Source organism: Acanthochromis polyacanthus, chromosome 1, assembly GCF_021347895.1.
Source record: "Acanthochromis polyacanthus isolate Apoly-LR-REF ecotype Palm Island chromosome 1, KAUST_Apoly_ChrSc, whole genome shotgun sequence".
In the NCBI taxonomy this organism is placed as follows: domain Eukaryota; kingdom Metazoa; phylum Chordata; class Actinopteri; family Pomacentridae; genus Acanthochromis; species Acanthochromis polyacanthus.
Window position 1 is genome coordinate 4,176,286 of NC_067113.1, and position 25,992 is coordinate 4,202,277.

The 25,992-nt window shown below is 38.1% G+C and overlaps 1 protein-coding gene across 1 annotated transcript; it reads right to left on the reverse strand.

Annotated features, from left to right (window-relative positions):
- Positions 1-25,755, reverse strand: enpep (glutamyl aminopeptidase). Its single transcript, XM_051947009.1, is given in 21 exon segments — positions 1-667; positions 3,067-3,148; positions 5,055-5,195; positions 5,623-5,796; positions 6,008-6,112; positions 7,048-7,121; positions 8,037-8,134; positions 8,137-8,186; positions 8,275-8,330; positions 11,194-11,330; positions 11,558-11,640; positions 12,976-13,136; positions 13,737-13,802; positions 13,937-14,002; positions 14,186-14,320; positions 14,443-14,556; positions 18,305-18,459; positions 19,802-19,922; positions 20,079-20,213; positions 22,902-23,043; positions 23,947-25,755. Coding segments are annotated over 21 exon segments (2,874 nt in total). The 5' UTR covers positions 24,579-25,755; the 3' UTR covers positions 1-520.
- Between the last annotated feature and the right edge of the window lie 237 nt (positions 25,756-25,992).

Here is a 25,992-nt window from a genome sequence, read left to right on the forward strand (position 1 = left end):
CATTGGCTTTATTTTTTTTTTTTACATTTTTATATCAATAACTTCCTTTCAGGCTGAACAAGACAGCTAAACATTTATATCACTTCTGTACAACAGCTTCCTCACATTCAAATTCTGGTGTCTCTTCTGGGACACATTTCACATAAAATGTGTTAGTGTTACACTCAAGAAATGCTTCATATGATAAGCTACAAGGCCATTTCTTTATTTAGCTCCTGTTCGCATCATCCACACTCACTTTTAGACACACTCACCCCTGACAGCTCACCCAGTGGAAATGTTACTCTGGAAAAACCTCCCAACAACCCTACTCTCCACTAACCAATTGTCCTGCCGAGATTACTCTGTATAATACGTGTGATAAATCTCATAAATATGAACAAATTATCTAAAAATGTGTTTTTTCAGCCTTTAATCTCAAACAAATTAACACTTACATTAGCTTTTTGTTGAAACATTGATTACACTGAGGGATGCTCAGATTCTCTAAAGTGCAGGATGCCTGCACTTCAGCTGTGTTTTAGGCAGTGTTGTTCTCCAGCCACACTCGGATCTCGTTCTCATTGCTCCTGATCCATTCAATGTTGTTCCTCACTGTCTCCAGTGCCTGCTCCCGGGGCATCTCCCCAGCACCAGCATCCGGTGTTAGATTAAAGAAATGCTCCATCTGATAAAACAGAATGGGAAATTAGTTTCAAAAACCTATGAACACAAATTGTCAGCCCCTACTCCATCTTAAGCCCAGTAAGCCTTTATATTTGTAGCTCCTAGGTCTGAGATTTTACTGATGAAAGTAATACAACAGCAGCTGATGCAACATTGGAATCCTATGGGGTACAATGGTAGCAATGGTCATGTCAGCACCATTTAAATGTCCATAAAAGCTTTCAGTTCATACATGAAGCAAAATCAATTTCTTCCTGCATTAACAAAATAATTTTGACCTCAATGTGACTGACAGACCAACACCACAGAAGCAATATTTGGCAAAATAGTCTGTGGTTTGAACCAACATATACTAGTGCATCTTAAACAATTGGGATATTCTGGAAAAGTTTAATAATTTCCATCAGCTATTTGTGAAAATTAAAATTAAACATTCTAGACTCATTACACATAAAGTAAAATTTTTCATACAGATTTTTAAATTTTTTTTAAAGTAGCACAGAGTTCAAAAATTAATAGAAATAAACAAATTCCACTGTATCACAACATCTTATTTCGAGTTTGAATAAATCTGTTCACACAGTATAAATATGTTGTGTCTCTTGGTCTTATTCAGTACACAAACCACACCTGTCTGGTTGTGCTGTCAAAAATGGACCTAAAGCGGATCATTGGCACCATCAACAAGGAGGACAGGCCACAGAAGGTCATGGCTGAAAAGGCTGGCTGTTGTCAGAGTGCAGTATCAGAGCATCAATGCAACGTTGACTGGAATCAAAAAGTGTGGTAGGAAAAGGTTATCAAGAAAAGTGAATTCAAGAACTTGAGAGAACTTCACAAGAAGAGGACTGACGCATCAAGAACCACCAAGCACAGATGTCATCAGGAAAAGAGCTACAACAGCCTAATTCCTAATTTTACGCCACTCCAAACCAGAGACAAGGTCAGAAATGTCTTACTGGGAGAAAAAAGTTGCTGAGTGGTCCAAAGTCCTCTTTTGAGATAGAAATTCAATTTGGCATTTTATTTTGAAAATCGAGGAAGACTAAAGAGTGAAAAAGGTGTTTGAAGTCCAGTGCGGATTTTCTGCAGTGATATTTTGGGATGCCATCTCATCGCCTGTCATCGGTGCACTGTGTTTTATCCCAGTCCAAAGTCGACACAGCTGTCTTCAAGGTGATTTTCAAGTACAACATGCTTCCATCTGCTGACAAGCCTTATGGAGATGCTGGCTTTTTTTCCTGCAGGATTTTGCACCTGCTGGCAAACGGTTACTGATTGGCAAGCCAACTTCCTTGAAAACAACTGATCCAAAAATACAAATGAGCTGAAGGCCACTATTAAAGCAACTGGGCTTCAGTCAACACATGAGCAGCGCTACAGGCTGGTTAGTTCATGCCACACCGGATTGATGCAGTAGTTCCGAATGAAGGAGTCCCAACCAAGTATGAAGTGCATAAATAAACATATTTTTCAGAAGTTGGACATTTCTATATTGTAAAGTCTTCTTTTGATTGATCGTAGGAAATCCGAGATGCTGGATTTCTGATGGGCTGCACAGTCGCTCAGTGGTTAGCATCGTCGCCTCTCAGCTAGAAGATCTCGGGTTTGTGGCCTTTGTGCCTTTTCGAGATCTTTCTGCATGGAGTTTGCATATTCTCCTTGTACATGTGTGTGTTTTCTCCAGGTACTCTGGTTTCCTCCCACAGTCCAAAAACATCAACATGAGGTTAACTGATAACTCAAAAGTGTCCATATGTGTGAATGTGAGTGTGCTAATTTGTCTTTATGTGTAGCACTGCGACAGACTGGTGATCTGTCCAGGGTGTCCCCTCTCTTTGCCTCAGTCAGCTTGAATAGGCTCCAGCCCAAACCCCACCCCACACGACCATAATGATTAAGTGGTGTATAGATAATGGATGAATGGAATTCTGATTTTCATGAAAATTGAAACAAAATATTTGAAGTTTTCATGAGTACAGAACATATGAAACTTACAAAACATAGAACCATTCCACAGTATTTTAAATGTTTAGATGCACTGGTTCATAGAAGCATGTTTGAGTTTTTGGTTTAGATTTATTCAGAAATGTCCTTGTAAGACCAATAAAGCCTATGTATTATTTTTTACTGCAGTGAAAGCTGAACTGGCAAAATTGAGATTCATTGCAACAAACAATTTAATCTGACCACAATTATCTTTCTTTCAAGTATTTATTTCTCCAAAGAAAACAAAACAAGAACTATGCAGGATACTGTAAACACATGTACTACCTACCTGTTTTTGGTCAAGTAAAAGAAGCAAAACTGCTAAAAACTGTTAAAATTAATTAGCTATAAAGATATCAGCATTTTTTAAAGTTAACCAAAGGAGTAAATTGAACAAAGGTCAGTACTAACCGTCCATAGCTGGAAGTCTGTGTTGTACGTGGTGGTGATTTGAGTCGGGAGACGACCAAGATTCCTGTCATTTATGGTGTACCTGTCAAGACAGAGAAAGGATTTTTTTAAGCTGTGTATTCTGCCCTTGTTGGGTGTGGATCTGGAAAGAGGAGCAAAAGGCAGACAGAGGCAGGCTGGCAGAGGAAACTAATGAAACTCATGGTGGAACAAGTGATGTTGGGACATCATAAGGCTGCTGGGGAATGTAGGGAAACAGTCAAAAATCCTGGGCAAATTAATCCAAAAGCAAGGAAGATATGCCAAAAAACTTCTGACAAACAAAAGGTGAAGGGAATCAAATAACAAAGGAACAGGCAGGTAAACAGACAGAGTGACACACAAGATTAATACACCAGGCAGGAAGGGATGGAAACTGCAATCAATCGAAAGCAGGGACAGCAGAAGTAGATTTAGCATCTCCCAATACATAGAATGTAGTTTTTTTTAAAAATCCCAAAATACTTGGATGGCCAGTTTTGCACTATGCAAGAAAGCACGCTTTTCTGGCCATTCTGACCCACTTATGTTGTCTTGTGCAAGCATAAACAAGCTTGTGTTGCTGAGAACTCACAGATGAAAAGCTAATTTTGCATGACACACTGTGACTTTCAAAACTTAAAGCACAATATCATGACAAAGTAGTACATCTCAATTATGCACAACAGATAGAGCTGACAGCCCATAAACAGGGTCTACAGTGATGACACAGCGGCCATGGGTTCGAGTCCATTTGCTGCACGTTCTTCCCCCACTCGTCTCCCCATGTTTCCTGTCTCTCTCTCCACTGCCCTCTAAAATAAAGGCTAAAAAGGCCCAAAAAATAACTTCAGAAAAGAACAAAATTAAAGGAATAGGAATGCGTTTTGGAATGCACCCTGAAAATCTTCATAAGTCAGTCAGACAGTGGATTAGTTTCATTATTCATTTTCAGTTGATTAAAAGCAAGTTTTTACTAAAGAACTAAACCCTTAATTAATGTCTGTTCATTGGGAATGAAACAAAGTCACAATATCCTTTTCGCGTTGACAACAAAGTGTGGGCATGCATAACAGTCGCACTGCAGGAAATGCAATGTAACTCAAACCATGCAATGATGCTACAACTTTCAGACTGATTTAAAAAAAAATAAAAAATCTCGCACAATTCTCATCTCAATTCTTACGAGCACATTCAGCCACTTCCTCCTTCCTTCCACCTGGATCATCTGCCTGCCCCTGCTGTCTGTTGCATTGTTAGATGGTCTTGGCCTACTAGTCCACTGCTTCCCTTCTTGATTCTTGGTGTTAATATTGTCAGGTTTGTCTTGCTCACTTGGCTTTTTGTATTCTTTAATTTAAGTTAAATTGCCATTATAACAAAGTCTGGTACTTACAACAGTCTGCTTTGGATTTGTTTTTGTGCCTGGGTTTCCTGTGCAGCTATGACAGTATGATCTGGCTAGACATTTACACAACAAATTTATATCCAAGCATGGCATCCTCTGTCAGTATTTTGGTGGCTGACCATGGATAAGGACACAGGTCTAGAGGATTTGTCACAGCCTGTTCTGTCTGTACCCCCTCATAACATTGCCCCTACAGGCTTGTAAGGTAGACACTAAACATGATGAGTACATCACTTCATCCGCCTCTCTTCTTCCTCTGATGTGACCATCATTTTGGAGGGCAGATATGCATGTGTTGTGTAGTGCTGTTGCTAATGAGAAAATGTGTACCAGTCTGAAAACTTTGGTTTGGGATAAAGCTTTGAGCATGTGTTTGATAAGAATCATCTGCTGTCATGTTGTGACCTTTACGTAAAATGCAATTTAATGTTTCCCTGTCTCCTAGACTTGTGAGTATGCTGGATTTTCTGACTTTAAGATCCAGTATATTCATGGTATGGTTGCTTACTTGACAAAAGGCCTTGTCTGTTAGTGTTCACTTTTGTTGCCTTGTTGCACTGACCTTTTCACCAGATAGTTCCAGTTCAGTGTGGTCCAGTCCCAGGCCATGCGTTGACCGAGTGGATTGTATGACACGTATCGCACCAGAGTGAACAAATCCTGACTCCTCACTACACTCTCATCTTTAGCAGCCTCCAGCAGCCTGTTGGACATGAGGAAGTTTATTCTCTCTCCATAATACATTCACTCTTCACAATGACTTTCAAACTGCACTAGGTTAGATTTTAAAGTCAAATCGAGACACAGAAGACTACCCTATGCTTGCCCTGTTGTTCAGATTTAAATCTCTATCTCTCATAAAATATTCAAAACTAAAAGTTTACAAGGTTGATTTCTTTCTTCACTACAATGAACATCATGTCATGAATGTGACACCTAATCTTAGCTTTCTGTCTAAACCTGATTGATTTTCTGCTCAAATTTGTCACAGTGATTAAGAATCAATCATTTCTCAAAAAATATCTAACAAACTCACTGCAAGAGTAAAGCAAAAAAAAAAAAAACACATGTAAGTAAACTTGTTTTGATATTAGGCAAGTCATTTTGGACAAATGAGATGTGTTCATTACTTGTACAGAAGGTCCAAGTTCTCCACAGATGCCAGTCCATACAGCAGCTTGTCCTTTTCTTGAGCCAAAGCACTACTTTTGTACCTTTCAAACATTATGTTCCACTTTTCTTCAGTTCCTGAGTTCTTCATGCCATATCTATATACCAGTAGTCTCAGGTTCACTGCCACACTGCTACATATCAAAAAGTCAACAAATGTAAACACAATGTTACCAGAGATTAAAACATCATTCTAAAACAACTGCTGACTTTAGAATAATGCTAAAAATACTTTATATTTAATTTGTAACTGTACAACATATTTATTGTCCTGCTGTAAGGTATGACATTGACTACTAATAATCTATAAGCATGTTTAGTTTGAAAAGGCACTGAATAGCCTACCTGAGACTTCCTTCAATCCACTGGTCAAAAATGCGTGACGCTTCATTTAGAGCGTCTTGATCATCCATCTTACAGGCGATGCTGAGCACAGTCTCCCTCAGTAACCTGTTGAACACCACCACCAGTCACCATCACAAACCAGAGGTGAATCCAAGGACCAAGCTTCTTTTTCTATCTCTTTTTTCCCTCTGTGTTAAACAGCTTGCAAGCACTTTTGCAAATTATGAAGAAATAATACTTTTAATGTGAACAAAGTAGTGCAGCAGTGTAAATGTCATCTTAGAGAGACTCATCTTTTGTACTATTTTTGACATGACATTAACCAGCTCCCACTATCTAATCAGATGATATACTACTCAACTTCATGAACTGAAGGAGTGAAGGAGTCCAGGGAAATGTTTGTGATGTTTTTGGAAATATTAAACTTTTTGGCAGATATAAGTGTTGCTTACAAAACAAGAAAAGCAATCAGAGAACACAGTACTCTGAATAAGGCTGCTCAGTCGTATCATTTCCAATGGATGAAATCTTTAATAAAAAGGACGTTGTGTTGAGCACAGGCATGTGTTATGCATGTGCAAGTTATGTATGGATACCGAGTCACGTGACCAAAATATGTAGCGGAATTGATGGGACTCACTTACACCCCAACAATTTCATCAGTTGTTCCTTGTTTGCTTTCTGACGGATAAGTCCCAATACGTCAGCAGCGGTAAACTTCTAAGTTGTCGCAATCATTTGATTGTCAGCAGGCAGCTGACGTAGCGTTCATTTGCTGTCGTGGTTACAGTGACGCTGGACCGGTATCTCGCAATGATACAGAAATCTTTAGCAAATCCGTGATCCAGACTACAAGCCGCATCACTGCCAAAATCTAATCAGGTGGTCCTTGTGTCAATTCTGACCTTAGCTGAAAATTTCATCCAGATCTGTTATTCCATTTTTGAGTAACGTTGTGCACAGACAAAAAAACATATGCTGATTGTCACATAAGTCCGCCGCGTACTTGGCAGAGTAATTATGCACTGTGTTTGGTGTACCTCTGTGTTTGTGTTCCCACGTCATCCCATCCAAGCTCTGTTGAGATGGTTTTAACATGGTCACGAAACAGTTTCTAGAGAAAAGAAACAAGATCGTATTAACACAAGAAATCCTAACAATGTGAACCCACTCAATCTCTTTCTTGAATAAAGAAGTTTCTTTGGCACCACTGCTGATCATGATTAAAATAATTATATTTGTGGTTTTAAAGTAGGTAGTAATTTATAGCTTGCATTTCTGTCTAGTTAGTTTTCTGTTTTGAATAAAATTCCTGTGGCAGAAACGATTTGTAAATTCCAGAGCCTGATGCTATTGCTTAACGGGTTAAGCAAACAAGACCATCAATCAGATAACTAACAGCTCATTTCAGCAGAGCACAATAATGAAAATGTAACTAATAAAAAAAAAAAAAATCAGAATAACCCTTCTAATACAACAGTGCTGTACATAGGAAAAGGCAAAACTGAAAAAATAACAAAGAGTGTAGTATAGAGAAAATAATATTATAGTAGTAAAATAAAACATAGAAGGAGAGAAATACAGCTTTGGGCTAACAGTTTAAAAAATATATTTTTAAAAAAAATAAGCACTTGGAAGTCATTTAAAAAAAAGAAGTCATTTAAGAGATTCTCTGTTTTACTTTAAATGAACTTATAGCACAACTCAGACTTTTGCATACCAGCTGCAATCATTATAATTGACCTGATTCATTATATATGTTAAATTTCACAGTCGGAAAAAAGTGCATGGTGTGTCTTCATAAGCCTTTCTATTTAATTTGGATGACATTTCAACCATCAGGCCTTCTTCAAGGTCATGCTACTATAAATCAGCTATCTTCCAAAATGTTTAAAATACATCTGTAACAGATATGCAGAAAAAATGTATTTCTATTACAAGGGGCACTACAAAAAACACTTCTAGTTAAAATGTTTAACTCTAAATTTTTAATTAGTTCAGTTTACTGAATGATTAGACACCTGCTTACCTGAAACTTTGGGTAGAGTTCAGCATTCCCAGATAGCATGTCCTGAACATAAGTGATAGAAGAAGCCACACGGTTCCAGACTATGTAGTCAGTCTCATTTTTAGATATTTAGTAAGATTGAAGGCATTACCATAATCTACAATGCCAGCCCTGAACAGTGAAATGAAACAGAATTTTTAGTCTTAGAGTGATTAGCGAAATTAATGTTCATTCTGTACATTTTGGGGTGAATTCTTACCTGGCAAGAGCAAAAATATCATCAATGTAGCTTGTGCGATCTGCTGCGTCAAACTCCTGTTAGAGAAAGAAAATTGAGTCACAGAATCAAAAGAGACTGAAAGCTTTACTGTGGGTAAGCTTACATAATGTTTCAATCATTCCCTATAATTAAGAGTTGTAGGAGTCACTACCGGTAGTAACTCCAGACTGCTATGACATTTATTCGCAACTCTGTGTGTGTGTGTGTGTTTGTGTATATATATATATTTACCAGTGCAATATCACAACACTAATCAAAAAATAATATTTTTGCAATATTGTGCCATCTTACAGTAACTGTATTACTTTTTAGTTGAAGCATAGGTATTTTATCATGAGTATAATTTAAAACAAATGCGGTAGAAAGATTGATTTAGGAATATGGAACCCAGAATACAACCTCAGTACAACAAATCTGAGTACGCCATTCATTAGTGAGATTACATTCTTTTATGCATTCCTTCCATCCATCCATTATCTATACACCGCGGGGGGTTAGAGTCAATCCCAGCTGATGTTGAGTGAAGGCAGGGGACACTCTGGACACCAGTCTATCACAAGGCCACACTTAGAGACAAACAGGCACACTCACATTACCTATGGACAATTTAAAATCACCAGTAAACCTCAGCATGTTTTTGGACTGTTGGAGGTAGCTCAAATGACCAATTTGATGCCCTGTGGATCATGCAAGTTTGTCTTAGAATGAAAAATTTAAATCAGAGTACTTATTTGGATAGGTCATAGTTTTCACTTTTTTTCTCATTACAAATTCTTATGTTTTGGGGATCACTGTCATATCATACTCCTACTAAGATTTTTGAGACTGGAAGTCATGTTTTCTCTCAGTATTTTGGTGTACAAACTTGTATTCATAGTACCACATGTAAAAATCATCTCCTCCAGACCCTTTGCACTTATGTAGCCTAATATCAACACACTCCCACCATTATGTCCTCTTTGTATTGACTCTATTCAGTGACTTGGTGGTCTGGGCTACTTTTAAGGGTCCTCTGTGCCTGCTGTCATTGTTATATGACTCTTCCAGTACCTTCGAAAAACTGTGCAATTGTGTGTTACTGCTTATGTTCAACAGTGCACTGATGCTCTTGTATCCTTTACCATCCTTATAAATCTTGAACTCTTTCATGTAATTGCTTGGGGATCCATGTTGCATTAGTGCCACAGGTTCTTTTATAACCTTGTTCATACAGTTAGCCTGAACTGAAAATTAGAAATGCAAGAAGTTTTGTTTGTGGCCCTTATTTTAAATGCAGCCTTGTAATTAATACAATTATTATAAGATGAGACAATCTTCAAAGATTTTAGTAAATTCTTTCAACATTTAGTGATATTGCACAGGTGTGTACGTTTTTGGTCTACACTGTATGTATATATATGTATATAGTATGTTAAACAAGGACAAAAAGTAAGAGATACTGTAGGGTCATTCCGTGTGGTTTCACCAGATGGTGGTTGCTGCACCATTTTCAAATTAGTCCTACATTTGCATGCCATTAGATAGTCACAAAAGTACTTTCTATGCAAAATTGTAGGCCTGTAGCTCAAATAGTTTCTGAGTTGTGGGGGTCTGAAATTTTCAGAATTTGGGGTATAGGTTCTTTTGCTTGTAACATGACATTGTACAATTAAATTTAACATGTTTAATCCCACGGCACTGATACTGTAAAATTCAACATTAATGTTATTTTTAAATTAATTGACCATGAACTACTACAGAGCTCCCTGAATTCAAGTTAGTACATGTAATTTGTATGTGTATGTTATAATTACATGTATGCATTGCAAATGGGTGTCAACATGTCATTACACTTTTTGAAGGTAGTCACCTTTAACAACTAACATTTCAAAAAGAACAAAACATACATAATACTACCATTGGAATGACTACTAATACTGGTGTCCCAATTGAAAGTACTGAAAAGCAAAAAATGATTTTGACATTACCCATGCCATTTTGAGTAAGAATATCTCAGTAACTACAAATATAACCCTGCTGCTTTTTTGTACAGTGATAGAAGACAGATGGAACTGTCTTGTAGAAAAATTTGGGGTCTCTGGTACCTGTCCCACACTGAGATTTTTGCCACCAAAAATAGCCAATTAAAAATCTCGTCCAACTTTGGGAGCTCATATTTTCCAAACTGAGGTACCTAGAAAGCTCCAGTTTGCTAAGTTATCACACAAGTTTGTGTAGAATGGAACCCAGGGGTGTTAGAACACTTCTGTGCAGTATTTCTGGTACTTTTAAGGTCCCAAATCCCACTCGTGAGTAGGTATCTCTTAATTTTTAGCATTTTTTAGCAAGCCCCCATGGCCTGCAGAGTGTAGGGAAACACCTGGGGATGTTTGTGGGACACTAGCTACATGCAGAGGCCTTGTTTACCCACTCACAGCTCTCTGGTATGTCTAAAGGCTGAGAAATAATCACTTAAAGATGCAAAAAAACACTGGCAAGGCTTTTAATAGCCCACATTCTGAAAATTTCAGACCCCACAACTCAGAAACTATTTGAGCTACAGGCCTAAAATTTTGCATAGAAAGTACTTTTGTGACTATCTAATGGCATGCAAATGTAGGACTAATTTGAAAATGGTGCAGCAACACCCCCAAGGAATATCTGGTCATTTCACCTGGAATGACCCTGTATCTTCTATGTAGTCTAGCAGTATTGGGACCACTGTTTCCCACAAGCTGATGATAATAAATCTGTAATACCTATAAGTCATAATGATATGAGAACAAGATTTTAATTTACAGAGAAGCACCAACAACCTTAACACCAGTCAAAAATGTAAATACATTGTAGATATTCTATAAAAACAAGATATGATATGTAGTGTGCACAATGTAAATAGAACTCTGAGGACAGCTATACCAAGTGGTTGGTTTGAAGCTGTTGACTAATCATATTCCACATGTTGTCATCGTGGTTAACTCTGTAGAATCCAATGTGATCATTGTTAACCTTCAGCAGCCCGTCCGTTGAGAATGAATAGTTACCGATGACAAGCTCTGAAAATCAATGCAATCAAAATAAGTTTCTTCTGTGTAATGTACTTTGTAAAAAGTTATCTAATGCATAAAAACTATTCATGCAACTACTACTGGAGGCATCCTGACTTGTTACAATTTTTGCACAGTTCAGTATATCATTGGTTGGCTTAAAGGCAGAGGATATATTTTTGATTATTATCAATGGCTTGTAAATTATTATGAAATATTAACACTGAGTATTCTACCTGTGTTGCTCTTGTCAAACATAGTCGACATATTCCTGTCACTTTGCACAGAATACGATTTAACTGGAATCGTCCACTTGTACCTGCAACAAAACAAGGAGGTCACCAACTGCGCATCAAACCTCACTCACGGTGCAGAAGTTCTGCAATCAGGGTGAAGAACAGCCACTCCAAATGGAACTAATAATATCTGGAGTGACCCAATTCTCTCAAGCCCATGCCTACAAATATATCGTTCCAGAGCATGTTGATAGAGTTTGACTGTCTATCCCAAGACACTACACTGCCCCCACTTAGTTGGTAAGCTGTACACAGCCACCCTCATGTTTATGACAAAGTATCTGAGATGTTAAGGGAAGCTGATACTGTTGACAGTGGATGGGAGTTTGAGGCTGGTCATTGACCCCTGACTTCTTTTCAGATGGAGCCAATGGTCTGTAGATGCTTTAATAGGGATAGTATGGAGCCCTATTAGATGTACTGCATAAACAGAGTCGTGATTTTTTAGAAGTCCATCCATCCATCCATCCATCCATTCATCGCCTATACACCATTTTACCCTCTGTTGGGTCACGGAATCCCAGCTTACTTAGGGTGAAGGCAGGGGATGCCCTGGAAAGGTTGCCAGTCTATTTCAGGGTCACACAGAGAGACAGACAACCAAACACCCTCATATTCACACCTGTGGTCAATGTAGACACACCAGTTAGCCTCAGTATGTCTTTGGATTGTGGGAGGAAGCCAGAGCACTCAGCATGAGAAACCATGCATGCATGGGAAGAATATGCAAACCCCAGACCAGGATTGGAACCCAGGACCTTCTAGATGTGAGGCAACAGTCTTAAAAAGTTTAAAAACTATAAGATATGGAAATCTATTTCTTGTCTGCCCTGCCACCAGACTGCTTCCCAGAGCGGTCCCACCAGTATGCCTGGCTTTGGCCAGAAATTCTTAGTGCATCTGTTCTCCAGTTGTGAGTCAGTCTCTGTTGTGTCTAGTTGCCCTGCTTATAGTTGCCATTGTTTTATCGGGCTGAATGGTTGTTGGACGGTTTCCTCCTGGTGTCTTGACCTGCACTGTAATTTTGTTTAGAAAGGCACTATACAAATAAAGTTATTACTATTATTACATTGGTTTGTTATGTTCCAGTTTCAGTAAGTTACATTCAGAAAAAATTCCTTGTCTATCTTGGGTTTGGGTCCTGTTGAACTGAAATGAACACTCTCTTAAAGATATAACAGACATACCATAAAAACACTTCAGTGTTACTATGTTAAGATATAAAAACACTGTCCCCTATATTACACAGTCACAAAGATATATTTGTTTGTTTTGGTATCATGTCCAAACTGTAATAGGTTCAGTGGAGTCTAATTTTTGCTTACTTCTTTGTCATTATATGAGAAAGCATCCCTTACCCAAAAGGTGAGGAAGGGTGACTGGCATTAGCTTTAGGGTCCAGGAGGAAACGCTTTTGGGTTAGCTTGGTGTCTGTCTCAGACACAGACAGGTCTAGGACAGGATAACCCATCTGTTTGGTCCATGTGTCCATGACCTCTGCAACTGGCAACCCACTCACCTGGGTACAGATAGGAGAATTTGGTTACTTTTCAGAGAATTTCACAGACAAAGTGCTAAGCAAGATTTCAACAGTTTGGTAAACAAATGTATTTAAGTTTTTTCAGAGAGTGAGATGTTCAAAAGAACAGCAATGTCATGTTCAGTGTAAAAGTGGAGTCAGGACATTGCTGCATCCGCACTAATATATTTTCATTTTAAAATGATCGGCAGCATTTCCAAAAGTCCAAAAAGTCAGAGAACTGTGGATGACACAAATGTAGCTATGTTATAATTGCAAGTTATGTGTTGTAAGATAAAAGTTTTTTAGTGTTGATGTAGCCCTAAGCTCATTAATGAATACACTTTGTCACATTTGGTTGGTAACCAGACCATTAGTCTTTGGAAACAGATGCAAGTAAATGTTGCCAGATTTGAACCATTATGCCTTTTCAAAGACCGAGAGAAAAACCTTTTCTCACTGAGCATACGTCACCGCTCACACTTGTTTTGGTCAACTGCAGCTTGGTACGTAACACACAGACACAAGAAATGATATCTTCTAACTTTACATTCATAACCTGGCCATACAGCAGAAAACAGCTAAAAAGTACACACGTACACTGGCAAGAGATTCCCAGAAGTTGGCTGTTTTGGCGTTCGTGAAGTTGTAGTCTTTCAAATATTTCTAGTGAAGAAATGAGAAGAAAAAGCAGTTTTTCATCACTTAACTCATGGAATGTTTGAAACTTTGCTGAACCTCAATCACAAGAGTTACACCCATTATTAAATATGTGTCAGGAAGCTGTTAGCCTGACTTACTCGACAGCCGTCTCTGAACATGTCTCTACCCATCCAGTCCTCCAGCATCCTGAGAATTGATGATCCCTGGGAAAAATTGAACAATTTTCATTGCAGGTAATACTTTCTTTCATCATTAGTCATGCATTTTCTGTACGTTATGTCTGTATGTTACACACGATGTAAAATAAAAGTGGCGTTGCTCTAATGGAGAGCATGGTTCTCTGAATCCTAGATTAAAGCTTTTGAAGTTTTCCAGTAGCCTCATACCTTGCTGTATGAGATGGTATCAAACACCGAAGTAATTTCTGCTGGTGTAGACACATCCACAATGATAGGGTGAGAAGAAAGGAGGGCATCATCCACCATGACAGGAAGCACATCACCGATGATCATGATGTCTCGCTGTATAACCAAAAAGAACAAACCAAGCAAACCAAAAAAAAAAATCACTGTATTGAGATTCTTAAATGAACTGGTACCACTAGTTGGATATAGGTTTGTTGTGTGTTCAGTGGAGAACTAACCATGCCCCAGTCAGGTTCAGCTTTCTCCACACCAATGTACTCGAAGAAACTGGCAAAACCCTCGTTAAGCCAGAGGTCATCCCACCAATCCATGGTTACAATATTCCCAAACCACTAGAAAACGATAAATGACATTAGTTTTGAGATTCCAAACAAAGACAATTGGATATAAGATGAATGATGATATGAATGATCCTGCTAGATGTTACCCACTATATTGCACTAACAACACCGTTCATAGGTTGATATATATATATATATATATATATATATATACATATGTGTGTGTGTGTGTGTGTGTGTGTGTGTGTGTGTGTGTGTGTGTGTGTGTGTGTGTGTGTGTGTCAGGGTAGAGACTGCGATTTGGTAGAGTTGGAGTTTCTACCAGTAGAGATTGCGATTGGAGTCTCTAACATTAGAGACTGCGATCGCAATCTCTACCAGTAGAACCTCCAATCCTACCAGTAGAGATTTGTCAGGGCTAAGGTTAGACTTTTAAGGTTAGGGTCAGGGGTCAGGGCAGGGGTCAGATTTAAAGTTCCATCTCTACTGGTAGGATTGGAGTTTCTACTGGTAGAGATTACAATCGCAAACTCTACTGGTTGAGACTCCAATCGCAATCTCTACTGGTAGAAACTCCAACTCTACCAAATCGCAGTCTCTACCCTGACAGATATATATGTATATGTGTGTGTGTGTGCGCGCGTGTGTGTGTGTGTGTGTGTATGTGTGTGTGTGTGTGTGTGTGTGTGTGTGTGTAAAAATGTATGGCACTAATACAAAAGTGAGAGAGAAATGTCTTTTCGGTCCCTCTGTATGTCCTGGATATATAGTCAAATTGACAATAAAAATCTTTCTATTCTATTCTATTCTATTCTATTCTATTCTGTTCTGGTCATTTCTACATAGGCCCCTTTAGCTTCCCTTTTGTATGAATGCATGTGGAGAAAATCTTGTCTTTATATTAATAACAGGCCTTCCTTGTCAAATTTCCCCCACAGCAATATTTCCAACAGTACAACAGGATAATACTGTTGTACTCACTACACTGCTGCTCTGCGTTTATGGTGAGGGTGGGGGGCTTACAGATCATTGTTTTCCAAATAGTGCATTTATCGAGACTGGAACAACTTGATATAACCAAGTAGATAACACAATATTTAGGTGAAGGCCTAAACAACTTAAGCAATCCAGCTGAGCTTATGTGTATCCATTACTTAAGTTAACACTGTAAAAGTTTATAATTTGCTCAATACATACAGCACAAGAAGAGGGCGGCCTTGTAAATATCCGCTACTGTAGTATATGCATTAAAAATATGCTTGTTTTTGGTCACACACCTACACACACACACACACACACACACACACACACACACACACACATGTTTGTTTTTCTATACCGGTGGGGACTTACCATTGACTCCCATTCATATCTAACTCCTAACCCTTACCCTAACCCTAACCTTAACCATCACCAAATCAATGCCTAACCCTAAACAAACGTTTTTGCACTTTTACGTTTTTTATTAACAACAATACGGCCAAGAAAACGGTGTTGCCACCCGTGGGAACCTCATTTTAGGTCCCCACCGTAAGACAAGTCCCCACCTTTATAGCAAATAGTCAGGTCAAAGTCCCCACCGGTATAGCAGAAACAAGTACACACACACACACACACACACACACACACACACACACACACACACACACACACACACACACACACACACACACACACGTGTGGAAGGCTCAAGAAAGCAACTGGAATGACGTGCGGCTATATCTGTAAATAAATATAAATACCATGATAAGGACAAAGAATTATCTGCTAGATATATATTATCTGGTGTTAGTTTATTAAGTAAAATGAGGAGAAAAATTTGGTGTGTAGCTGCCTAGAAATTGTACACTTTTATCTGTGGAACAATTATTTTATTTTCCCTTTCAAACAGAAAAGCCTGACTCATTTTTTTCTAAATAATGCTCACTTTTTCTTTGAAATTAAAATGTGGATTCCCTGATCATATTATATATTTTCTACAGTAGAGGGAATGCTGAGATAATAATGCATACATTACATAGTTCAAATTGAACCACGACGAGTTAACCTTGCCAGCAAGTTGATTTCTCGTGATATTTGTGAGTTCACAAATCTCTCAAGAAACCATTTTGCTCCACTCCCGCATTCACTGTTAGTAACATAACACAAACACACAACGGAGGACAACGATCGTGTAGATGCTGCTATTAAGTCAGTTTTAGCTGAATCTCCTATCGCTTCTTTGAAGGAAGAACAAAGAGAGGCGCTTTGCGCATTTCTGGATGGTAAAGATGTTTGTGCTTTTTTACCTACGGGTTTTGGTAAGAGTTTAATCTACCAATTGGCTCCGCTCGTTGTGAAGATCCCGCGATTGGCTAAAAACAAACCTGTCAGAGGCGGGACATACTGTTGCATTGTCCAATCCGTGCCTCTTTCCTCGGAACGGATTTACATGGAGCGGTCCCAGATTGATATTGTGGAGTACTATCAAGTACTACACAATTATTAATCTGGCTATTGCCAGGTTAACGACTAGTTCCTCTTTCCTGAAACTTTGGTCAGTTAATGAACTTGTGGAGTGTTTCCAGACCTCTTATCTACCATCACTGTAAAATAACTGATACGTTAGAAGGATTTGTTCTTCATCTGTGCATCATAAAAAGTTTGAAAAACAGCATATCAAGTCAAACATTTACAATTCTGGACTCTCAACTCCTTTCCTATGGCCTGTCTTATGCCCAAAACAAAAAACAAAAACTAAGACAAAAGTCACCAAACCTTTGCCAAAACAAATGAGAGCTTCACTGGATATAATCAGCTTTTCTATCATATGGGGCTGAATTTCAACACTAAAACAGTATCAAGGAAATAAAATTTACTGGAAATGAAGTTTTTTGTTTCCTATTTCCTAAACAGTAAATAACAAATTATGGGGGTTAAATAACAACTTTATAACAGTGAGTTGTTCGACATTGATGCCACTAAATGTGTTCTAAAAATGCTCAATAGCAAATTTGATGCAAGAGTGATGAATTACAATATCACAACATCCATTTTAGTCATAATAGTAAAAGATTGTCATTCTGAGTTTTTAGAGTCAACCACACTCTGTGATCTTTTTAACATGACGGGTTGTGCCACAGTTACAGGAAGTCCATGATTCTTGTTTAGTTGGAAATGTTTAAACTGCTCACGAGAGTTTACAACCACTAAAATTTATCACCATGTTTGTTGTTCGCCTCACTGTAAGAACTGCTGACATACGAAAACTGTTTATCTCAGCTGCAAGATTGAGCTGTTAGATATTATGCTGAATATCATGTTTTTGTACACTAACAACAATCTACCACTACTTTGCCCTATCTTAGCAACTTTTAGTTTGATGAATAAAGTGAGGTTTACCAAATGAATGAGGTCATGAGAAACTGAGAATTTGTCTCTGGCATTCAAAGACAATGAACTGCTCACATGATACGAAACTGGTGTTATTATTAAAACTACTGCTTTTAATGTTTTTTCATCATGTAATGTTTAAATCTTTTGACATACTACTTTAGTAATGTGCCAGTATTGTCCCCTAAAACATTGTGTATAAAGTAAGATTAAAAGCAGCTGAAATGGTAACACTTTAAAAGGCTCATTTGAACTTACTTTCTATCACTATAATAAAGTTGGGATACTGTAAATACACACACATCAAGTGAAAAATGCATCTGGAAAACAGAACATACTGCCTCATACACTACATGCATTGTATATTCAGATTCTGTTACACAAATACAACAAGCACAAACTATAATAAGAATGTAGATATGGTTACCTGATGAACCAGCTCATGGGAAATAACAGTGGCCACTCGTTGCTTGTTTGAGGAGGATGACTGGTTTTCATCATACAGCAGGTTGGTCTCCCGGTAGGTGATGAGGCCCCAGTTCTCCATGGCACCAGTACCAAAGTCAGGGATGGCTATCTTATCTAGATCAAAAAAGCACAAAGTATTTAGTAAATAGACTGCTTGCTATGTTTTATTGTATTGATGCCTTAATATTTTTTATGAGATAGTGACTAACTGTAAGGCTTTCAACTTCTGTCAAGATTGCCATCAAAGTTGTAATAGGAAAGATATTCTGGTGATATTTCAAATATGATACTGGGTTTGGACAACAGCCTCATCTTCCCTCTGTCAAAACTAATTTTCATTGTGTACACCAGAACAGTGAAAATGTACAGGTTAGAGGTCTTTACTGATCAGACTCCTTTTATCTGTCTCTCCATGACGCAGTTCTAAAACAGGATTTACACAACTACAGAGAGGTACTGATAAGCCACCTGCTGTCAATACAATTACCTTTTACTTTATTGAAGCATTTTAGGACAGTCACTATTGGGTGCAATTCATCTGTACTGCAATAAATTCAGTGCTGTAAAAAATGGTGAAGACTTTTTGGACTATGCACATTATTGTGCCTTATCACAACAGAAGTCAAATAGCAGACAAGCAACATATTTTCTCTGGCTGGAACCAAGCAAAACCCAGTTTTTCTACCTCTATATCATGTTGCAATGGGAGTTCTTTTCAATATTCCTTGTATGGTTCAAACAGAAAAACATTTTATAAGAGGGTTATGTTCTTGCCCCGTTATTTTGGGAAGTCTCAGCTTATGTCTAAACTTGGGATATGTCTCTTACTTATGATGCAGAGCCAAAAGACCAAAGAATGTTACTCACAACAGAATAACGTATAAGTTTTTTCAGCTTTATGTTATTTGACCTGAATGGGCATGCCTGGAAAATTATGTTAAGATACATATCTCTAAAATCAGTGTTGTAGTTTTTAAAACTTATCATTACAGTCAGGTAGTGGGATGCACCACTCTGTGATGTCCAGATTTATTTGAAATAATCATCAGCATGAGAAAAGATAAATATGGTCTCTGGTCAAGCCTTTTATCAGTACATAACTGGTTATATGTCCAAATATTTTATCTTTACATTTTGGTCAACATTAAAAGACCCCCCCCAACCCTTTTAAAAGCAATGCAAAACAAAACTATGACCCCCAAACAAAGGAAAAGGCATGTGTCTCATAGTGGCCATTACAGTAAAAATACTGTTAATAAAGTAAATGTCAAGAGAAATATTTACCATTGTACTTATATACAATATTTCTCTTTACATTTTCTTTGTGCTATGTTACTATGTTGTTATCAGCATGGTAGCAGGGATATCACAGGGTTTTTTTTAATGTTCCAGTCAGTCACATGCTTAATGTGCAGCGATAAGGTCATTACGAATGTGTAAAAATTAAAAAGCATACCCAATTTTGAGATGGAGTATTCCATGTTGAAATATTCCTCGAAGTAGTCAAAGATGATCTTGGTTACGTTGGCTGCATATTCTGCTGTTCCTAACTGAGTTGGCTGAGCGTAGATTCTCAACTGCACAAGAAGAGAAAACACAGAAGTGTGTATTGGTATGTTTTTAATAGTATAACAGTAAGTAATTAGTAGTAAGTAAAGCAAGATCTGTCTAAATATTTATAACAATTTGTGTGACGTGATGGCACTGGTTTTGATACATAATAGTAAACTCACAGGAATTCCACGAGCAGAGGTTCTTTCCACATACTCAAACTGGTGCACAGCAAAGCATACCAAATAGGTACTCATTGGAACGGACTTCTGGAAGGAGGTTTTTACTTTATTGTCGCCCAGTTGTTGAGGAGCACCCTGGAAAGGCAGAGCAAAAGTTTTAAGGGTTAATGTTAATGCCACTTGGTTGACACAGCTGGGTAGATTCCTTGGCCCAAATAACAGAAGCACAAAATTGATTCCTTGGCTTTAGTATTCAAAAGTTCTTTCTTTCTTTTTTGTTTTGGTATCTTGATCATGGTAAAGTTTATGTTCCATTTGCAGTTGCACTCAAAATAACCAAGTCCGACATTTGAAAACATCAGCCAAAGCATTGCAGGAGAATCTGACAAAGATGGGAATTAACTATTTTTACAATACCAGACATTTAATTGAAATGACTGTGATTGTGCCTAAACCTTGACAGTCCTCACATCTAAGATTTACAGCCATGGCCATAAGTTTGGACACAGCATGACTTACTATGTCTGTTTTGATGTCTATTACAGAACATAACTAATATTTTTTGACAGCACCAGTTTAATTAGTCAACAAATCAACAAGGAATATAATATTATCAATAAATTCCAACAATTGGAACAACTTTGTTCCCAAAACATAATATTAGAAGAAAATAACAAAAAAATGCAGTACTTTCACAACCGAATTTGGTAAGAATAACAAAATGACACCAAACTCTTTTGATGTTTTTTTTAAATATGAAACTTAATATAGTTCTCAGGAGTTGTGTACTGTATTGTAAGTGACAATTTTGTGGTATTTTCTAAGATTCACAAGCGTCATGGTACTTGTGTCCAAACTTATGGCCATGGCTGTAGAATGTAAAGCAACATTTTTGCTTCATATGGGAAACTTGCCTTCATAATAGCAGACAAAGCAAATGAGTCCATGACTAATATAACAAGTGTTCAAGGTGACTACAACCACTGAGGCATTAGAGCAGAGAATATTATAGTCTAAGGTAAGTGATATTACACTGTCAGATGCAACAGAACATTATCCTTGACGACAGCCAGCAAAAAGAGTTATTTTTGATCAGGATATGTTGTTCAACATACATATTAAACAAGTTTGTGGGACAGCTTTCTTTCATCTGCAGTCTATTGTAAAAATCAGAACATTCTGTCTCAGAGTGATGCTGAGAAATTAGTCCATGCATTTATAACTTCTAGCCTAGACTACTGTAATTCCCATTATCAGAATGTCCTAATAATTCTCTTTAAAACCTCCAGCTAATACAAAATGCTGCAGCCAGAGTTCTGATAGGAACCAGAGAGAACACATTTCTTCCAGATTAACTTGTCTTCATTAGCCTACTGTAAAAGCCAGGATAGAATTTAAAATCCGGCTTCTCATATCTCGTGTAATGTTACCATATCATCCTGACAAAGCTCTTTGCTCTCAGACTGCAAGTTTACTTGTGGTTCCCAGAGTTTCTGGAAGTAGAATGGGAGGCAGAGCCTTCAGTTATCAGCTTCTCTATTGTGGAATCAGCTCCCAGTTTGTGTTTGGGAGGCAGACACCCTCAATACTTTTAAGATTAGGCTTAAAAGTTTTTTTCTTTGACAAAGCTTGTAGTTCGGGCTGTTCAGGAAAACCTGAGCTGTCCTTTAGTTATGCTGCTATAGGTTCAGACTGTCGGTTGATTCCCATGATGCACTGCGCTCCTCTCCTCTGTTCTATCCACTACACTGTTATATATCACCATTACATGTTACTAATTCTGTGTTGCCCCCAAGATCTTAAGTCCTGTGCTTTTTCTCTCCACGGATGTCTGGATTTGGAGCTTCACATGTCTGATATTTAGCCACTGCCCTTACCTCCTGCTGTCCTGCCATCCCCATCCCAACACTTCCTGCCATCCCCATCCCCCTCATCCCCACTCTCATCAAACTAGTTGAGGCAGATGGCCACCTTCCCTGACCCTGCTTCTGTCAGCAGATTATTTCCTCCCCTCTCTATCTCATGTTTTTGTTTGTTTTTTGGTTAGTTCCCATCATCGCACATCACAGTGAATCCAATGGTATCTTTGGATTGCTGGGTGTTCTGTTCTCTGCTCATAATTCATAAGATCTGTACCTTACTATGCTAAGCACTGTGACATGGCATATGTTGTGAATCTGCACTATATAAATAAAACTGAACTGAACTGAATTTAATTGAATTGAACTGAACTGAATTGAATTGAACTGAATTGAATTCAGTGACATTGCTTACTGGACACTTACATGGAACAGAGCCACAGCAATGTCAATAATTACATATGCGGCTCTTCTGCTATGACGAGTACCAGTTAGGGTCCGCTTCCATTGGCTTGTCAAGTAGTACTTTATGGTGGAAAATAAATTGCTATTACTCACCGTTTTGTAACGGGTATTTTTCCAATGATTATGTAAGGGGAGAGTGCTTTTTGGAGCAGTGTGCCTCCGCACAGGCTGTAGTAATGCAGTTTGACACTAAGCAAAGATTGCAGCATATCCCGTTGTTGTTGGGGCTTGATACCAAGCAGCAATTTTTGACATGCTCTTTTGATTATTGAACAACTGAAAGCAAAACATTTGAAGTATTTGGGTCTTGCTGATCATTTAATAGTGTTTCTCAATGTCAACAGTATTTTACAAAGCTGTACTAATGATATAACAAGTAACATTTTGGTAATAGCAGTCAAATGCAGCTAAAAAAAATACTGTGTCTAAAGGTCTTGGTGGTATGCCTGCTTGAATTTCTGTATGCCCACCCACAATGGCATTGTTACTGAAGTCCTACCTCTGGTGGCATGTTGGACAGAGCTCCATAATTAGCATCATGAGTGATGGACACAGTGTAGGTGGCTTTCTTGTTTGGTTCATCAAAGCAGGGGAATGACTTGCGGGCATCTGTTGGCTCATGATCAGTTGCAGCAATCTTTCTGGTGATCAGATGATGAATTAATTATTGCAGAAAGTGACCCCCTCGTCCACTCCCCCACCATATAACATTGCATAAATGTTATGTTGATAATCACTGGATACAATTTGCTTGGTGCAATAAATGTGCTATGAATGAATTCATGTGATACAAACTCCAGAAAATGCCACTCAGTGTACTTGGAGTTGACATCAATTAGGTAACTATCATGAAGAGAAAAAAAAGATCTGCATACTACAGCTGAAATTCTCAGTATTTAGAGAATGAAAAAATAGAATGAATTAAAACAAAGTGCAATCAACACTTCCTTAAAACAATTATGTTGTGTTGCCTGTCTTCTGTCTGTGTGTCCTTTTATGTTTATTTTGTGTTAATAAACGTGTGTCATGTGTGTTATGTTTATGACCCAGATAGCAAACTATGGGTGAATCAATGTTGAATCTATGTTGAGACCTAACGTCGAAATTATACAGAAAGCGCAAGGTTGATAAAATGTTGAGTCAACGTTTGCTTTTCAACCATAAATCACACTTTACCCAGATAGCAAAAGATGTTAAATCAATGTTGAATTAGGGTTAAGAAGGTTGAATTGTGGTTACGGTTGAAGACTGATGGTTGGATCAACGTTGATTCAACAACATTTTGTCAACATTGAAGTTTGTGTTTAAAAGATGCCATTGAATCTACATTGTATTTTGGTTTAATTAAAATGTTTGACAGGTCAATGTTTAATTAATGTTGAATCTATGTTTGCAAACATGTAATCTATGTAAGCAAACGTTGACTCAACATTTTATCAACCTTGCGCTTTCTGTATAATTTCTACATTAGGTCTCAACATAGATTCAACATTGATTCACCCATAGTTTGCTATCTGGGGACAGAGTCAAATTAGAGAACTTACTTGGTCTGCCCTGCCTCTGTGTAGATAACTCTGTAGAATCCAACCACAGAGCCATTGAGCCAGCCCTGGAAATCTAGAGTGAGCACATACACTTCTCCTGGGCCAGTGGCAGGCAGCTCTTCTGTGGCCTCCACCACCACATACTCGTGAGGTTTGTATTCAAAACAGCTTTTCACAGCCACATCCGTCTGTCCTCCCTGACTGTTCAGCATCTTTAATCTGGGCATTGTGCTGACAAATGTCTCTCTGATGTGAAGCCAAAGATGACGAGTAGGCTTACTGACTTCCACTTGGATTTCCACAGTGCCACTATAGGTGTCATCAACCAGGTCCGGCTCCAGGTGCAGGTCATAGTGGACTGGATTCACATAGCTGGGTAAACGGAAATTCTTCCAATCCCCACTGGAGTCTGCAGAAGGTGCGCATGGTCCGCTGCTGGGAGAAGGAGGCTGAGTAGGCTGTGGTGTTGGTTCTGGTGTGGAGGAGGTAGGGCAATTATCTGACCTCGAGAGGCCCACCCCGAGGCCCACTGCCAAAGAGCACACTACCACAACCACGCAGATGATAATTACATGCTTCTTCCGAATACAGTACCGCTTCTGTTCCTTCATCAAGTCCATGCTTTCAACCATGGTGACTTCTGCACATGAAAACTTTCCCTTTTATGGTAAACTATTCTAAAACTGGCATAAAGTCAGAGCTGTGTGAGTTGATCCAAAGCTTGTCTCCGTGGTACTGGTAAATCTTACACATCGAGCGAGAGATTTATTCTGCTCTTGGAGCAGTTAAAACCCCTCCTCCTGTTAAACATCTACGTTTCTGCCTGTAAATCAACAGCTAAAGTTCAACGCTATGTGTGTTGTGTTTCAAAATGTGACATTGTTGTCTGTGTGACTGAATGTCAATAGAACTTGAACTTAATGCTTTCAAACAATTTCAATTCATTGTTTCCCATGTTTTATAAGTCCAGACTTGTAAATAAACCTTGAATGAAAGACTAGATAATTATTGTCTTGTTCTAAAGTCATTTGTGCCTATGACATGTTCCTTCATATCCATATTTTTTCAATCCTATCTCATTCCTAGGCCATCAAATGCCGCCACTTTGTCAAGGTCACTTGGCTTTATTTTTTGTGATGTGAGTCTCGTTTTGTCTCATTGTTTAAATTTGGGCACTGAAACTTTTAGATGACTACATGAAAAGACTACTGGTTGGATTAAAAGGCACCCTTCAATGAATGTAACTAAATTATTCAAGAAACTGTGATAAAACCAACCAAAACTATTTGGCTATGATCTCATGGTACTTGTTTGTGACACTGACTGGGTCTGTTGAGCTCCTGTTTGTGCTAAAAACTGCAAACAAACAATTGGACCTAGAAAATTAAATAGCAAAGGGCTCTTCATATAGCAGCTTTATATGATGAGTTGAACATGACAAAGACTCTGTCAGTGCTGGTCTTGTAAAGGTTGCTGCTGAGAAAGTGATTTTAATTTTTGTGCAGGTGCATTTGAATCCATGTTTACATCAACTTAACGGCACTGGTATTCATTTCTGTTGCAAAATGTAATCTTATCTTGATGTCACTGTTGTCATAGCTTGGTTTTGATTGCACTTTGCATTATCTGCATCTCTCGGCTCAAGAGTTCCTGTTATCTTTATGAGAAAGCTAAGACTATATTGTTTGAAGGACAAAAGGCCACAATAACTTTTATTGTCTTATGCAACTCTTGGTCAGACGTGACCGGAACGTGATCCTGGTATATTAGTGCTATCCTTTCAGCTCAGATATTTACTTTGCATTTCTCTACTTTAAAATCCTGTATTATACTTATAATAAAATACTAAATAAAATAAAATAAAAAAGACAAATATTGTTACACCTTGATTGCTTTATTCAATTCAGTTCAATCTTATTTATATAGCTCCAGCATATGGCATCTCAGAGCACTTCACATAGTAAGGAGCAGACCTTACAAATTTTAAACAGAGAAACCCAACAGATGCAATTTTTTTTCTTTGAATTTCCTTTGAGCAATCATTAA